General features: G+C 57.8%; 5 protein-coding genes across 5 annotated transcripts; 4 read left to right on the top strand and 1 right to left on the bottom strand.

Moving 5' to 3' along the window:
* Window positions 1–763: 763 nt before the first annotated feature.
* GGS23DRAFT_599670 (uncharacterized protein) lies at window positions 764–2,064 on the top strand (the record flags this gene model as incomplete). Its single annotated transcript, XM_051518957.1, has 2 exons — window positions 764–1,269; window positions 1,320–2,064. The coding sequence occupies 2 exons, from the start codon at window positions 764–766 to the stop codon at window positions 2,062–2,064; spliced, it is 1,251 nt and encodes a 416-aa protein (XP_051369011.1).
* Window positions 2,065–3,168: 1,104 nt separating this feature from the next.
* On the top strand, window positions 3,169–5,610 carry GGS23DRAFT_244384 (ergosterol biosynthesis ERG4/ERG24 family-domain-containing protein). Its single transcript, XM_051512197.1, has 3 exons — window positions 3,169–3,295; window positions 3,436–5,170; window positions 5,236–5,610. Exons 1-3 carry the CDS (start codon window positions 3,261–3,263, stop codon window positions 5,245–5,247), a joined length of 1,782 nt encoding a protein of 593 aa, XP_051369010.1. The 5' UTR covers window positions 3,169–3,260; the 3' UTR covers window positions 5,248–5,610.
* GGS23DRAFT_614162 (DNA polymerase alpha/epsilon subunit B-domain-containing protein) lies at window positions 5,556–8,846 on the bottom strand. The gene is made up of 2 exons (XM_051520626.1): window positions 7,932–8,846; window positions 5,556–7,841 (listed from the first exon to the last, which is right to left on the bottom strand). The coding sequence occupies exons 1-2, from the start codon at window positions 8,630–8,632 to the stop codon at window positions 6,065–6,067; spliced, it is 2,478 nt and encodes an 825-aa protein (XP_051369009.1). The 5' UTR covers window positions 8,633–8,846; the 3' UTR covers window positions 5,556–6,064.
* Window positions 8,847–9,086: 240 nt separating this feature from the next.
* GGS23DRAFT_244313 (uncharacterized protein) lies at window positions 9,087–10,081 on the top strand. Its single transcript, XM_051512196.1, has 3 exons — window positions 9,087–9,271; window positions 9,378–9,886; window positions 9,955–10,081. Exons 1-3 carry the CDS (start codon window positions 9,179–9,181, stop codon window positions 10,022–10,024), a joined length of 672 nt encoding a protein of 223 aa, XP_051369008.1. The 5' UTR covers window positions 9,087–9,178; the 3' UTR covers window positions 10,025–10,081.
* A 2,381-nt stretch (window positions 10,082–12,462) lies between these two features.
* On the top strand, window positions 12,463–15,363 carry GGS23DRAFT_244233 (Pkinase-domain-containing protein). The gene is made up of 4 exons (XM_051512194.1): window positions 12,463–13,851; window positions 14,007–14,619; window positions 14,676–14,833; window positions 14,894–15,363. The coding sequence occupies exons 1-4, from the start codon at window positions 12,618–12,620 to the stop codon at window positions 15,184–15,186; spliced, it is 2,298 nt and encodes a 765-aa protein (XP_051369007.1). The 5' UTR covers window positions 12,463–12,617; the 3' UTR covers window positions 15,187–15,363.
* The last annotated feature ends 1,123 nt before the right edge of the window (window positions 15,364–16,486 follow it).

Raw genomic sequence — 16,486 nt, 5'->3', positions numbered from 1 at the left:
ATCGAAGCATGTTATAGAGCATGATGTTCTGGCGGCTAACACGATGGCTGATGATACCCTGATATCTGAGACCTTGATAGCTCGGCTAGTGGAGCTGTCGACGACGTCCCAACTAGGTAGGTATTGTCGAAACACGACGATTGAGGCGAGGGGGTTCTCTCAGAGCCCCTCACCCCTATCTCTGGTAAGCCCATAAGAAACTAGCGTAATGATAGATGGCTGGAGAGCTGGTGAGGCTGATCAGCCCGAGATTTTGCGTCGCACGGTGTCTTACAAAAGGAGGCGATGCCGCGAAAATGATAGACACCGTCGACCGGATGCTTGCTTGGTCGGTAATTCACCATGATGTCGTTGGCACGTCTCGCGAACCGGAGCGCGGCGGAGCCTGGGTGTGAACAGCTGAAGGAAGAAAATCTAAGGCCCGTAATTGGACGAGCGCGTGTATGGCGCAGATTGGCGGGCTGCAAATCACAGATGGGACGCATCGTCTTGGTAGACGCCCAGGGGTATGGGTATGCGGGGTGGTTTCCCACACGATCGCCTATCGGATGATGAGAGCGATTCCCAGGCTGCTCCGTGTCCATTTCCGATTTACTCGCGGATACGTGCACAGAAGGGCTGTGGCCTTTTGAGGCCCGACACCGATGCTTATGGCGGCAATTCAGCTGGCGTTATTGAGGCGATTCATCCGTGCAACCAACCCTTCCAAGGACCACGGATAGGCAGACTTAAAACCTGGCCCGGCGTCCGATCATTCAGCACCATGACAGAAGCACTTGCGCGTGTCAGTGGCCTTACGGCGATCGTGCAGCTAACCGGCTGCATGATAAGACTGACCAAAGACCTGCGTGTTTGCATGAAAACCGTACGCTCCGCGCCGAAGGAGATCGAATACTTCATACGCGAAACCTCGATATTTACCGACCAGTTACGATATTTCTATAGTCTAGTAGGCGAGTCTGCCGGGGAGTCGGATGGGAAGCACAAGCGCGGTAGGGCCTCGTTGGTCCGAAAAATCGTCAGGCAATGCAGATACATCGAAAGGGACTATACCGACCTGGTCAACTGCTTTGTCGAGGTTAACGGTGCTGATACTTCGCCATTCCATTCTATCCGCGCCCGAATCCTGTGGACCTGGAGGAAGCCGGACGTCCCAGGGCTGCGACTGAGCCTCCACAGCGCGACGGCTAACGTTATGCTGCTGTGTAATCTGTTCGCATACGAAAAGTTGATGGCCAAGGGCGAGAGCGAGAAGGATGACGAGATTGCGTATGTCGAAGACAGGCCAGGCAGGTTCGGATGATGCTGACTGTGTGTAGCGAGATGCTTCGAGACCAGCTGGAAACGTGCATAGCAACGGCTAGGAAACTCAGACGTGAGGTGGTCGAACACCAAGGGCGTAAGCCTGTGACAGAGGGGATGCCGGACACTCGCGACTTGGAAAAATATGTTGTTAGCGCGATTCGATCGCAGGAAGCACGAGAGGCCTCGCTTTTCGACGGCAGGCGAAGAGATTCCCGTCCGAGGCGGCGGCACGGCCGGACAGAACGAAAAACCTGGGCGACATCGGTTTCGGGATCGGCAACAGCCGTGGCTCGCGCGGATGAGCGTGCAAAAACTCGTCGCAGCCAGCAGCGCCCCAAATCGCACCAGGCTCCAGACGGAATAGCAGGTGACCCCGGCTCACGTGCTTCTCACATCGGGGTCTCGAGCGAAATCGACGGACCACCGCCGCCGACCACGGACAAGTTCGCCGACATGATCGTCGGCGAGGAACAAGCTGAGGGTCGAGGGGAAGGAAGCCGGGCCAATCGACGCTCTGGCGATTCGGAGACCCCCCGGAAAGCACACGGCGATTCACAAATATCTAGGCTGGTCGAGCGCAAGGAAAGTTGGGAGGCATCGACGGGCACGACGAACTCGCAAGCGGCCGAGGAGGAACGTCGGCAAAGTAGTTACCGCGGCTCGATCGGTCCGATGGGGGATACGCCGGCGGCATCGATTGGGGGTCCGGGATCGAGAAGACGACCGCGGCGACCAAGACCGGAATCAACAGTAGATTAGAAGGTTGGACGACGGGGATAACAAGGTTGAGGCCCGTATGTTTACACGTATGTAGTATTTCGATGTTTTAAGCGGAGAGCAGTCGAGGAGGAAACATGGCGTTTGGTGTGATGGCTCTTCAGTACGTATCTAGACAGGAACATATAGTAGGTGTATAGAGGCAGGTTGACGTCAGTGCAGGTACGATTGCATAAAAACACATGCCTAGGAGGCAGGTACCTACCTCTCAGGTGCCTTACTTGAGGTCCTAGTCCCTATATGCCTTCATATTGTTATGCATTCACCCGAGACATACATAAGTAGGTACATTAAGTCCCTGGAAGGTTGCTTCAGCGGTGGGGAGTAGCGACGCCTTGCCACATTCGGGGCCAATTAGGAGTAGGCATTCGGTAGCGGCCCGAGTACGAATACGAGAGATTGCAGGAGGTACATGATGCAGGGAGATATACATACAGGTACTCATACATACACGTGCCTATTGGCATGAGGCAGGAGTTATCGGCCTACGATTCGCGTTCAGACGGCACCGGATTGGCTGGATTCGTTTCTTGCAATTACCGATCAACCAGGTACCTAAGTACCTAACCTATTACACGTACGTATACCTACCTTTACTATGCACGATGTATCCGGTGCAGGCGGGAGGAAATACATATCTACAACCTCTTAGCATCGAGGAATGCTGCTGGGTTATGGGTTGAGTTAAAGGCCCCTTATCCCTTAATCCTAGCTACCGGCATAGACAAGCCAAAAAAAAAGAAAGAAAGAAAAAAGAACGAGAAGCATCCGTTTATACGTTTTTATACACACGCATGCTTTCCCCTGCGCGGATGGCGCGCCCTCCGTAGTTGCCCTGTGGGCTGTCCTGGAGACCGGAAGGAAGGACCCCGCCGACAACATCAATACCCGCGCCAATCTCGCCCAATTAGATCCGCCAGCTCAGATGAACCCGAGCCCAGCCAGCCCCAGGCCGATCTCAGCCAATCACAAAAAACAAAAATAAAAAAATAAAAAAAAATCGGCCGGGTCCCCATCGGTGCTGGCGTCGCCGAAACCTGGCTTGTCTCCCTCTCTCTTCTTCGCCTCTCTTCTCTTCGCCACCTCCTCCTCCTACTCACCTCCTCTACTTCTCTTAACGTGCATTTGCTTGCTCGTTGTCCACTCCTTTATCCCTTTCCGATCTAGCATTCTTCAACATGTCTTCGAGATATTCGTTACGCGCCACTCCTAGGTAAGTAGCCCGGTTTAGGATCCGTTCCGTCTGCCCGCCGCCGTACCTGGGAAGATGGTCCACTAGCGGAGAGGGTGCGCGTCGTCGCGTGATGACGCGGTGCGCGAAGGATCGAGCTGACCTCGGCAATCCCGAAACAGAAAAAAAGAGCTCTTCAGCGGCATGGTCGAGACTCCCGCCCGTCGCGCGACGCGACGCACGTCGCAGTTCCTTCCCGTCGACGGCGCGTCCGACGACGGGGACTCGAGCTCAGCCGCCGAAACCGTCACATCGACCCAGTCCCGACCGCTCCGACGCCGAGGTGTCGGAAAGTTCATCGAGAACCTCGACGACTCTGACCATATCGCGCCCAAGGAAGAGGAGTTTAGCCCGGTGGACGACGAGAAGCTCTCCTCCGTCCTGCGCGCCGAGCTGAATGGGCATCGGCAGAACGGCCACACCAATGGTCACGAAAAGGGACACTTGAATGGACACACGAATGGGCACGCCAATGACCACACCAACGGGAACGCGAAAGAGCACGTCGTCGATGGCTGGAAGCCCGGCATGGATCCCAAGGTCGACCACTCGGGCGTCTTCGAATTCGGAGGCAGCTTGGGTACTCTCGCCCTCATGCTCGGATTTCCCACGTTGATGTACTACATGTGGATCGGTGCCACCTACTACGGCGGCAAGCTGCCTCTGCCCGAACGCGGCCAGTCCCTCGCCGAGTTCGGCCAGCACCTCGGCCATCTCATCTACACCGGCGCCTTTCCCCACCTGCGAGCATGGAAGATCTACTGGGTTTACTTCGTTTTCGAGGCCGCATGCTACTGTCTGATGCCCGGCGTCTGGTATGAGGGGAAGCCGCTTCCTCACAAAGGAGGCCAGAAGCTTCGCTACTACTGCTCCGCTTACACCAGCTTCTACTTCACCATCCTCGTCATGGGTGCGCTGCACTTCTCTGGCCTGTTCAAGATCAACACCTTCCTCGATGAGTTCGGCCCCATACTCTCCGTCGCCATCATCTCCGGTTACTTGTGTGCCTTTGTTGCCTACTTTTCGGCCTTGATTCGCGGCGCTCAACATCGCATGACGGGCTACCCGATCTATGACTTCTTCATGGGTGCCGAGCTGAATCCCCGCATGTTCGGTATCCTCGATTTCAAGATGTTCTACGAGGTTCGCATCCCGTGGTACATCCTGTTTGGGCTCAGCTGCGGCGCTGCGGCTCGCCAGTACGAAAATTACGGCTACGTCTCGGGCGAGGTCATGTTCCTGATCATGGCGCACTTCCTCTACGCCAACGCTTGCTCCAAGGGCGAGCATTTCATCGTCACTACTTGGGATATGTACTACGAGAAGTGGGGATTTATGCTCATCTTCTGGAACATGGCTGGAGTCCCCCTCTCGTACTGCCACTGCACCCTGTATCTCGCCAATCACCACCCGTCGGAATACGCCTGGAATAAGTACGCTCTGGCCGCCTTTGCTGTCCTCTATCTTGGCGTATATACCGTCTGGGACCAGGCCAACGCGCAGAAAAACGCGTTTCGTTCTAGGGAGCGCGGCAACCTCAAGAAGCGGTACACCTTCCCGGTCCTCCCGTGGATCTACCTCGAGAACCCAAACACCATCGAGACGCAGACGGGCGACAGGCTCCTCGCCGACGGCTGGTACGGGTACGCGCGCAAGCTACACTATACCTGCGACGCCTTCTTCGCCATCAGCTGGGGGCTAATCACGGGCTTCCAGAGCCCTTTCCCTTGGTTCTACCCCGTCTTCTTCTGCTGTATGATTACCCACCGCGCTCTGCGTGACATCGAGCGCTGCCGCAACAAGTACGGCGAGGCCTGGAAGGAATACGAGAGACAGGTGCCATATCTTTTCATCCCAGTAAGTTTTTTTTTTCCTTGGCCAGCACATCTACTCGTACAGTAAATATGCTAATTTACCTACAGTACGTAATTTGAATGTTTACGAAGAGTTCGCGATAGGCCCACCTTTTCGCACTACTATCCCGCAGTTATCCCCATTTCGCATCCTAGTTCTCGCCTACCAACCAATTCACACGACGGAAGCTTCCCCGATCCCGGGTTGGGTGCCGTCGATGACTCTTCTATGTACATATATACATACATTCTGGCACATTCCTGTCCAGTCTTATGACATTACTTGCCGTACGTTCTTGTTATAATACGGTGGTAGAATAGACGGACGCCGTCGACCGAAAGGAGGTCGACTATTCAGAGGGGCCCAAAACGAACCTGGGATATAATATAGGTCGGGTGGGAGAGGAGGTTAGGGGTGTAAGGGCATGGGTTAATGCGAGGATGATAATGTAGGAAATGAAGGGGATCGGCGAGATAAGGGGGAGATGGATGAAATGATAAAGAGGGTAGGTCCTAATGTTGCTGCCTTTCCACGAAGGCCTCTACCTGTAGAGAAAGATTAATCGATGATTTGACACTATTTGAGCTCATAGCCGGATCAGACTCTATGTTGCGGTCTTCGGCGTTTTTCGTAACGAATATGATACCGGATCAGCCAATGTGCGTAGACTTTTCCTATGTATGCGCCGGTAATGTCTCTCCTGTTCATCTATGTCGTGGGCCATTATCAGTTGCTATGTACTAGCTCGTCTCTTATGTGCTACGCCTCCCATCTCCGTCCGTCCGTCCACACGTAGATTCATATCCTATCTTTCCCCTAGCGCGCACGACACGCGCGCGCCCTCTCTCTTGCCACCTCCGCCCTCTCGACCCCTGGCTCCGCGCCTCTCGCGCGCGCTCAGAACAGGCACTCGCGCACGGTGCCGACGCCGCCGAACTCGTACTCGACCCAGCGCGCGACGCCGCGGCGGCCGGCGACGAGCAGCGCGCCGGGGTTCATGACGTGGCAGCCCTCGTACGTGATGCAGAAGGGCGGCGCGGTCGGGTCGACCAGCACCAGCGCCGTCGGCAGCGGGTACAGGTGCAGCGCCGCGCCGTGGTCCCACAGCACCGGCCGGATCGCCGGCCGGAACGGCGCCAGGTACCCCTGGTCCAGCACCGTCTTCACCAGCTTGCGCGCCGTGCGCACGTCGTGCGGCACCGCCTCCGCCTCCGCCGCCGCCGCCGACCCGTCCACCTCCATCGTGTCCGCTGCCGCGTCCGCCATCGCCACGTCGCCGTCGTCGCCTTTGCTGCTGCTCTTGTCGCCGTCGGCGGGCGCGGACGGCTTGAGGCGGACGGCGGTGCGGCGCAGGCGCGCGGACAGGTCGTCGCGGAAGACGACGATCTCGTGGACGGGGCCGAAGACGGAGAGGCGGGCGGGGTTCGTGGTCCAGACGGCGTCGCCGCCGCGGCGACGGTCGTGGTCCTTGTCGCGCTTCTTGTCGGCGGCGGGGGCGAGCTCGGCGTTGGCGGCGGCGAAGGCGCGGCGCACGCGCGACGTGAACAGGTCCGGGACGGCGCGGCGCGGCAGCGGCACGGCGGCGCCGGCGCCGAACGCCGACGCCCAGCCGTCGTTGTCGCCGGGCACGAACACGAACGTCGCCGCCTGCAGCAGCGCCGGGAAGTCCCCCAGCACCGCCGCCAGCGCGTCGAAGCACTCCTTGTACTCCACGCTGCCCCCGCTGCCGCCCCCCCCCGCCATCACCGCGTGCCGCGCGAAGTTGCCCGCCAGCACGAACGTCATCGGCGTCCGCCCCTCCCGCTCCGTCGCGTACGTCGCGAGCACCTTGTGCAGCGCGTGCAGCGCGCGCGGCTGGTCCAGGTTGAGCTCGCCCAGCACGACGACGCGTGCGGGACCGGGCCCCGCCGCGTCCTCGTCCTCGTCCTCGTCGGCGTCGGCGGTCGAGACCGGGTCGCCGGGGGCGGAAGACGGCAGCTGGGAGGGGGGCGCGGCGCGGGGGCGCCGCGGCGCCAGCTGGCGGCGGAGGATGCGCTGCTCGAGGCGGCGCATGCGGCTGCCGACGGCGCGCTCGCTGCCGACGCCGAGGAAGTCGATCCAGCCGAAGCCGCCGGCGATGGTGTGGTCGGGGCCGCCGTCGGGGCCGCCGACGCCGAGGGTGGCGCGGCGCTTCTCGCACGGGGGCTGGCCAACGAAGAAGCCCTGGAAGCGGCCGCCGATGATGCCGCCGACGCCGTTGCTGCCGCCGAGCCCCGTGCCGGCCGACTCCTCCTCCTCCTCGTAGACGCCGTCGACGAGCACGATCATCCCCGGCGCGAACCAGGACGAGTCCTCCGGGATGGCGACCGCGTGCGACAGGTCGAGCGAGATGGTCCCCGTGAGGTCGCTGATCGCGAGCGTCCCCGTCGGCAGGACCGCGAGCAGCCCCAGCAGCATGTGGTGGCTGCCGTGCCGGCCGAGCAGGTTCGCGATCGGCGTGATCTTGTAGGTCTGCTGAAAGGCTGCGTTGGAGGAGGACGAGCGCTTCAGGGACGGCGGAGCCTTCGTGCTCGCGACCGCCGAGCTTTGGAAGGCTTCGTTTCGGAGGAGTCGCTGGTGTATCACGTTATATCGGTTCCGGAAAAGGACCGTCTTGTGCGATGCCGGCGGCATGAGAGACGGTTTTGAAGGGTCCCTATACGTGTTCCTCTTGAGATATGTTTCCAGGTAGACAGATTGAGCGAGACGCAGAGAGGGGGGCTAGAGAGAGAGAGAATATACCTACTTCTCAAAGTGCTTCTTCGTAACGTTATATAGCAGGCGGGGTTGGTCGTAAGCGCTTATTACCTTCAACCACTTTCGCGGATGGTTTAATTCCTCGTCGTCCATCTCCTCTTCCTCGACACCAAGTCTCGATACGCCAAAGCTCGTCGCGGCATCCTCTCGGGAGAGAGATGTGGTCGGCTTCAACCCTAACCTCGTGTTGGCCATATCGGTGTCCTGAGAGTCCAGGGCGAAGCTATTCTGCCGGCTCAGTTCCCGTGCCGTCACTATCCTCCCGCCACTCATGTTGCCCTCTAATGTCTTCAGTATGTCTTTCAGCTCGGTGCTGGCGCCGTCGACGATCACGCCTCCATTTCGGTTCTTCCAGCTCTTGGCGACCTCCTCCAGGACCTTTTCTGCCAGCCCCTCCTCGCGCCATCCCGACCCGCAATGCCGGCCGATGAAGGTTGCCAACTCTTGCAGGGCGGACGAGGTGAGCGTTAGGCTGTGTTTCTTGGTGAAGGTGCGGAACGCAAGCGGTCTCAGGGTGGCGGGCGGGAGGAGAATCGGCAATATGGTCGCTTTGGTCGCTGGTGTTATCGCGAAAGGCTTCGGCGTGTGGGCTGGCGTTCCGAAGGCGGGCGACGAAGACGGTATGAGGTTTGTTAAGGCGGGTATTTGGGGAGGGAATAGCGAAGCCGCTGGTTTTTTATGGGTCCGCATCTTGAATTCTCCCCGTCTTGGGTGTGAAGGTCTGGGATTGTCGTAATTTTGCTCGACTCTACCTACGTCGAAAATCGAGAGTTGGATATGAACAGGCCCGGAGACGCGCCGAGCGCGTCGAGCGCGTTAATGAGTTGACGGCGACCCGCCCAATCGATAAGAGGTAGGTACTCGACAGGGGTGGGTTTGACGCGCACGGTACCCATTATCTGGGCCCTACACAGCGTTGCAATAGGTGCTAGGGACAGCGGTTATAGCGGTTACAGCGGTTATCCGACCTGAGTTCACCCCCCATATCTAGTAGACTAATAGCGATAATCCACACTGTGCCTCGAACTGACAGCTCCCTCTATCTTAGGGGGTACCTAGGCTTAGGTAGGTACCTAGGTAGGTAGGTAGGTACGAGCGTAGGTAGGTACCTACCTGTACGAGTCCGTACCTACGTCATTTCCAAAATTGCCCAGAGAAAATTATCCCAGCTCCGTCGCGTAAAATCTCTCCGGCCTCTCTATCGTCTCCCCGACTTGGAATCGCGAGATCATAAAAATGCTCTTGTTACCGGCTCGAATAGCGCCAACATATGGAAGGGCGCTATTGCAGCGCCGAGGCGTATCTACACTCAGCACCAACCCCTTCATAGTCAGTATCCTCGCTCGCCTATGCCACGTAGTTCCCTGCCAATCCGCCTTCTCGCTACCCGTATATAAGTCGGTCGGACCTGTGCTCATGGCTATCACGCTTCCAGAAAGTCTTCCCAAACGCCGCCCTGGACCACGGCCACCTGCTCACCTATCTCGACACGAACCCGCCGATACACAGATTGGCCATCGGCTCTACCACCACACTGCCACCAACGCCGCGGTCCTTCTCCGAGAACGGCGAATTCCTGGCCATCTTGACAGACGTGCTCCGTCATCATGCTGCGGAAGACCCTGACCTGATCGCTCAAGCGCGAGCCTTTGCCGGGCCGGGTGGAGCAACCCTCGGCTCAGGTGGCGCATTCTTTGCTCGCCAGCAGAGGCAACGAGGAACGGCGGCTGGGCTGGGCGGCGGAGGGGCAAGTGCTCAAGGGGGCGCTGGGGGCGCCGGAATTGGGGGGCACATACATCTCAGCGACCGGAGGAACCCGCCCGACTACGGCAGGATCGCGTGGCCCGAGGATATCCTCGGCAGCATCGAGGTCGACGGGTCCGGCGCGATTGTGGGACGTTTCGAGCCCAGCGGCACGTACCGGATCCTGACTAACGAGGGGATGTAAGTCTAGTCAACAGGCTACATGTGATAATGCTGCGGTCATCAGCTGATTTTCCGGCCCGATCTAGTCTAGGTCTCAGCGATTTCCTCAGGACAAAACTAGTCGAGAGACTGAAGGAAGAGGAGAGGAGAGGATAGCGTTATGTGAGAGAGTATAGCAGTCAAAGCGAATCCACTCTAGGTTAAGCGCGCCTTGTAAGCAGCCTAGAATCTGCAGGGCGACGACTAACTCGTCTAGAGCGACGGGTAGAATTACGTGGCGTCGACAGCCGAAACGAACCAGTGCTGGTGGGCGCAAGAACTAGAAATCGAGAGCAGGGCCGAGTAGAGGGTGCGGATAAACATGCTCGGCGAACCTGGGCGCTTCAGGAGACGAACGGGGGGACTCGGGACGGCGTGAATTCGGTAGATACAGGGAGGAGGGGGGAAGGCAAAGTATGCATATGGCATGACAATGTCTGGTCTGTTATCGGGATACTCTGACCTGAGATGCATATAACAGTTCATGTCGACATATCGCGGCACGCCAACAGACGAATAACACGCCGTAGAAGGACGAGTGCCTCGGCGGCTCTGTTCCCGAGACAACTCTGAAATCCGGCCGTCCCGAGACCCGCATGATTCTTATCTCGGCCGCAGCGCCATGGGCTCGGACCCAGCTCCCGTCAGCGAGACATTCTAGGTTGGGAGACACCTGCCGATTGCACGCGCGTCCGCATACGTAGACGCGCAGTGACGCCTCGTCGCTCGACCAGCCTGCTTGGTTCGGCGATGATAGCCTGATTTGCGCAGGCTGGCCACAGGCGCTTACGCCCTGTAGATTGGTCTGGGGATAAGCCGGCCTAGAAAACGGGTGGTGGTTGCTGGGTACCGAGACACGCCTGTCCTTCCGCCTAGCCAAGTAAATACCCAAGTCCTTGGTCCGTGACGGCCCCAACCTAGGGTTGCAGGCTCTCGCCCTGCCATCGCTTGTCGCCGGACCGTAAGCACGTACGTGCCTGACTCGGAGCTCAACACACGACACTGCACTGTTCCGGGTTCCTCTATGAACTAGAGATCATCTCGGAAAACACGATGTCGAGTCGGTGGGAGGATGAGGGACTTATGTGCTCGCCTTTGCCCCCGTCACCGTCCCGTTTGCACAGTGCCTACCTACCTACCTCTTGCCGTACGCCCTCGTCATAATCGCCTCTGCCATGCAGAGACGTAGTTACGGTGTGTACGTGCAGGGAGGCAGTGGTTTGGCGATGGCTATAATTAGAGATGACCTCAACCCCGCCAGATGGATGGCGTGTTCGCTCAACATCCGCAGGACTTGCCCCCTTTCCATATCCTCCTCGTCCCATCCTCCCGGCGCAACGCGACCACCGACCTGCCTTACCAGATTCCCGCGAGAACCGAGACAGGCAGAGGGGGTAAGGCTGGGCAGGGCTGGGCAGGGCGGCAGGGTGGCCAGGATGTTGGTAAAGGGGTACCAGATTTCCCAATCGAAAAATACATCCCTCCTACTTACCGTCCCATACAAGCCGCTATCAACCCCTCTAGCCTCTGCCGCATGGGAAAGAGACAAAGGACGAAGCGCACCCAACCACCTTAACCTATCAGCCCCTTTGACGCCAAGCCAACTTGCCTTATATACCTACCTTGGAGGGACACGGATGGGTAGCAGGTAGGTACCTACGGGCAGCGTATATAGCGTGTGATATGCCTTACCCTACCTAGTATTGTACCTAGAGAGCACCTACAGCGTACGTCTCGCCCCCTTACGTAGGTAGTACAGCAGAGGTACATGCGCTTGTCTGGCCTGGATAACCCCCTATAATTCGCCAGCGAAACTGTTGACTGACCTCACTGCGGATCCCTTGGGGTCGTTCGCCCCCCTCTTGGTAGCCGAGGTCTTTCCATTCAACTCGACGACGGGAGCCTCTTACTACGTAATAGGTACCTGACTCCCTACGGTGAGGGCAACTCTTGCTTGTTGGGCATGCAATTCTAGCTGGTGTCGGATACATCTTGACACTGGCCCGTCGATAGGCGCGGCTATGTGCCCTCTCTACCTGGTCCATCCGAAGGTGATGCTGATGATGCGATGATGGGAGCGGGAGTGTATAGGTACCTATGAGTAGTAGACATGCACGTGGATGTACCTGGTTATGTACCTTCGGTATCTTGCCCTTCCTGCCAAGCCCGGGCCACGCTTGCATGCTGGTTGGGGCAGGCAAGCACACAGGGTTGATTGCTGAGGCGCCTGCCTTGGGAGGTGCTTGTGCTGTCTTTGCCCACCAACGGCTTGAACCTTGTGTTTTGCCGGTACCTCTACGTAGGTATCTGTCTTCTCATGTAGAGGTATATTTGGGTACCTGGTGAGCCGCTGTAGCCCTCGTCTGGGAAACACGTACCTCAGTGCAGACTGAGGTGTACCTCTACCTGTGTGTGGTTGCGTTCAAGGTTAGGTACTTGCCTGCCTGCCGAGACCTATACCCAAGTACCTACACCTACCGAGACCTGCCTCCTATACGCAGTACATATATCTACCTGCGTCCCACTCATTGAGGTCCCTCTCCCTTTTACCCCCCCCCCTGTTCCCCGACCCCGGCCCAGCCCACAGCCCAGAGCCCCTCGTTCCAGTTGTCGGATGCTAAGTCACCCACCTATTTGCTGATTACCTACCCATGACGATCTTGCCAACGTCGCCGTCACTTTCTACACCACTACACATTGCTTCACCAAGATGGCCTCCCGACCCTTCGACGAAGAGGAACTCTCCATGTCCCTCTCCCCCTCCCTGATCCGTCGAAACAATGGCGCTCGAGTGCCCGAGATCAACGTCACCCAGCCTGCTGCCGACGGCGCCAACAGCAGCAGCAGGGCTCGCGCCTCCAGTCTGATCTCCGACCAGAGCCGAGAAAAGTCCAAGACTGACCAGCGAGTCGGCGCCTACAACATAATCAGGACCTTGGGCGAGGGCTCGTTCGGCAAGGTCAAGCTGGCCGTTCACCGGTCCACCGGCCAGAAGGTCGCCCTCAAGATCATCGCCCGCAAGAAGCTGATCAGCAGAGACATGGTCGGCCGCGTCGAACGCGAGATAGAGTACCTCCAACTGCTCCGGCACCCCCACATCATCAAGCTCTACACTGTGATTAAGACTCCAGCCGAGATTATCATGGTACTGGAATACGCCGGCGGCGAGCTGTTTGACTACATCGTCAAGCACGGCAGGCTGCCCGAGAGCCAGGCCCGCCAGTTCTTCCAGCAGATGATATGCGCCGTCGAGTACTGCCACCGGCACAAGGTCGTCCACCGAGACCTCAAGCCCGAGAACCTCCTGCTCGACGACAACCTCAACGTCAAGATCGCCGATTTCGGCCTCAGCAACATCATGACCGACGGCAACTTCCTCAAGACCAGCTGCGGTAGCCCCAACTACGCCGCTCCCGAAGTTATTAGCGGGAAGCTGTACGCCGGGCCCGAGGTCGACGTGTGGAGTTGCGGTGTCATTCTGTACGTGCTGCTGGTGGGAAGGCTCCCCTTCGACGACGACCATATCCCCAGTCTCTTCTCCAAGATCCAACGGGGCGTCTTCACCGTCCCGCACTGGGTCCCCTCGGACGCCGCGAGTCTCATTCGAAAGATGCTGCAAGTTAACCCCGTGCAGCGTATCGTCATCGAAGACATCCGGGACGACCCCTGGTTCCTGAAAGACCTGCCTGCCTATCTAGCCCCGCCGGTCGAGGAATTCTTAAACACGGGCGTAGACCCGAACAGAGCTATCAGGCCGAGCGACATCGCGCCTAACGCGCCTCCCAAGATCCAAGAGAGGCTTCATAACGAAGTCACCGAGAAGATCAGTAAGACGATGGGGTACGGGAAGCGAGATGTCCAGGAAGCTCTCGAGGCCGACGAACCATCCGCGATCAAAGACGCGTACATGATCGTCCGCGAGAACAAGCTCATGCAGGTGAACCGTAAGTTGCCCAGTCACCTCCCTTATAGGAAACTCCTTCACCCAATCTCCGCGCACGTTTGAAGCCGAGGCAGGCAGAACGGCCGTGCTGGCGCGCGGATTTCTAAGCTAGGCATCCTCGAAGCACCGTCGTCCAAGTTACTAACGCTTTTATAGCCGCCTACGGGACCGGCGCCGACAACCCGTACTTCGCAACTTCTCCTCCCACTGCCGACGTCGAAGAGCAGATGCGGAGCGTCTCTGAAGCTATGGCTGGCACGTCACTAGATAGCAGGCGCGACAGCGAAGCAGACCGCGCGGAATCCCGAGCCAGCCCTCTCGCGGATTCCACTCGTTCCACCACCTCTACGATCACTAGCTCGTCGCCCCGCGGATACGTGAGCCACGTTGGAATTCTACCAACCAGCTTACCCCCGCTACACAAGAAGTACCTCGAGCGCCACAACGCCGGTGAAGAACCGCTAGACGTTCAGCCGATGCCCGACGTTCTGCAGCCTAGGACGCCAGCTGAGCAGCAGGAAGCGGCCCGCCGTCTCAAGCCCCACTCCAAGAGCGCTCTGAGACTGGACGATAGTCAATTCCACCCGCAGACTATGACGCCCGTCACGCCCAGGAGGAGCAAGCAGGTTCGCTGGCAATTCGGAATAAGATCTCGAAATGCCCCGTTCGAGGCTCTGCTGTGCATCTACAAGTCCTTGTCTAAGCTCGGTGCTACCTGGGTTCTAGACGAGGACTACGAAAAGGTGCATGGTAGCGGCGCAGACCACCCGTAAGTACCTCAGACGTCGATAGCCGCCCCGCGCCCAAGATTACTCACCAGGCTAGTGACCCGTTCACCGACAAGATCTCTCGCGCACGAGAGGAGGGGAATCCGTACGAGAGTCTGTCGCCTGACGAGATCGACCCAGAGACATTCGATCCCATCAAGTATTACAAGCTGCCGGCCGACCCCTGGCATATCGTGTGCCGCTGGAAAAAAGATGGTGAGCCAGGCAGACGCCAACCTAGCGGTCTTCCTCCTTTCTAATCCCGCCCATCTGCAGATATCCGTAAGACGTCGGTGGCATCTGGCCACGCCACCGCCGACTCGGTTTCCGACGACAGCATGTTCGTGTACTCGGTCATGGACAGACGCAAGCAGGACTTCGTTTGGATGCGGATGGAGATACAGATATACGAGATGGACCCGAAGGACAAAGTCTACCTCGTCGACTTTAAATGTAGCGGCTACGAACGGGCCGACGGAACCCTGCTCGAGGAGAAGGCCGTTATGAGCCCCTTCCCTTTCCTCGACATGGCTGCTAAGTTGATCATGCAATTAGCCGAGGCGGATTAGTGACCTCTTCCCCAACGCATGCTCCGACCCTTCTCGTCGAGCCCTCGATACGCCCCCGTGGGTGCGGTACTTTCTAGCACGTGTGAGCCGTTTATTGATCCGGCGACTTGGCTAGGATGACCCGTGGTTGAGTCCGATGCGAGGTCCTCGCCCACGCATCCATCGTGGCACGCGATTCCATATCACGCGACCCCGCAAATCCTCGCATTCCCCTAGCTAGCAGCCGAGAGCGCCGGCGCGATATCTTCGAGATATCGGAAAGGCGCAAAGCTGGACTTCGTGCCGGACATGGCATTATCGGCAGGGGGGCGCCGAAGAACAAGCATTTTGAGTCGGTAACGAAGAAAAAAAAATATGTATGGGATCAGGGGAAGCATCCGTTGTTGGAGTTATTTGAATCGTTCTGAGCAATGGTGGAGTTTGTTATACCCCGGAGGAGAGGTGGAAGGTGTTTTAAATGGAGGCGGAAAGGGAGGCACATCTATCGGATTTTCCATTCTTGCTGCGGCTCGAATTAGAGGAGCGCTTCGCGTTCTGTATGGTGAAATATGGAGTGGCTGGTATCTGTAGGGGACTCTGAGAGGGCAGGTCCCTGTGGCATTGAGAGGGTCGAGGGTTCAGCACTATAGTGCAATAGGCTCAGTCAGGTATCGGGCATCGAGCAGATGGGTAAATATTGTGAATAGGAGCAGGGATTAGATCTACATTGCAACTTCAGACAGGATGTTGCTATTAAGCTCTCTCTCCTCCAGTGTACCTACAATACACCAGCTGCCAATTTGTAGAAGTCGGTGAAATGTGTAAAGTATGTACGTAGTACGCACATCTTGATGTCCTCGGCCTGCCAAGCAACGCAGGTGCCGTTCTGTTACCCCAACGACAACACCAATGTTACCCTGTGGTAAAGTATACTCATAGATACACCAATATATATACAGCAACATGATATATACTGACGTCTCCGGGGCTATAGTGATCCAATACTTTGGTGGTTACTCCCGAATAAAGGGACTCGGGGGGCAGGTAAGCCAGTACGGCGCCACCTGGGGCTCTGAGGCATTACGATGCATAGTGCCCCTGCGAACGTGGGTAACGGGGTCGGGCCGGCCGAGCTTTTTGCACTTTTTTTTCCCTCTCTCATTCTCTCACCACGCAGCCATTTTCAAGCGTGTTTTTTTACCTGTCACTTCTCTTCGTTTATTGGCGTCTCATCAACGCGAAGAAGAGAAATGGATCGCATGTCTTTGTCTCATTGCCCCCTCCCTTTCCCTCATTATCCGTCTCCAGCTGGCGACAGCTG

The sequence above is a fragment of the Durotheca rogersii genome (genome assembly GCF_024521655.1).
Source record: "Durotheca rogersii strain YMJ 92031201 chromosome Unknown GGS23scaffold_25, whole genome shotgun sequence".
Lineage (NCBI taxonomy): Eukaryota > Fungi > Ascomycota > Sordariomycetes > Xylariales > Xylariaceae > Durotheca > Durotheca rogersii.
The sequence above is the reverse complement of the archived record's forward strand: the minus strand, read 5'-3'. Positions and strand labels throughout refer to the sequence as shown.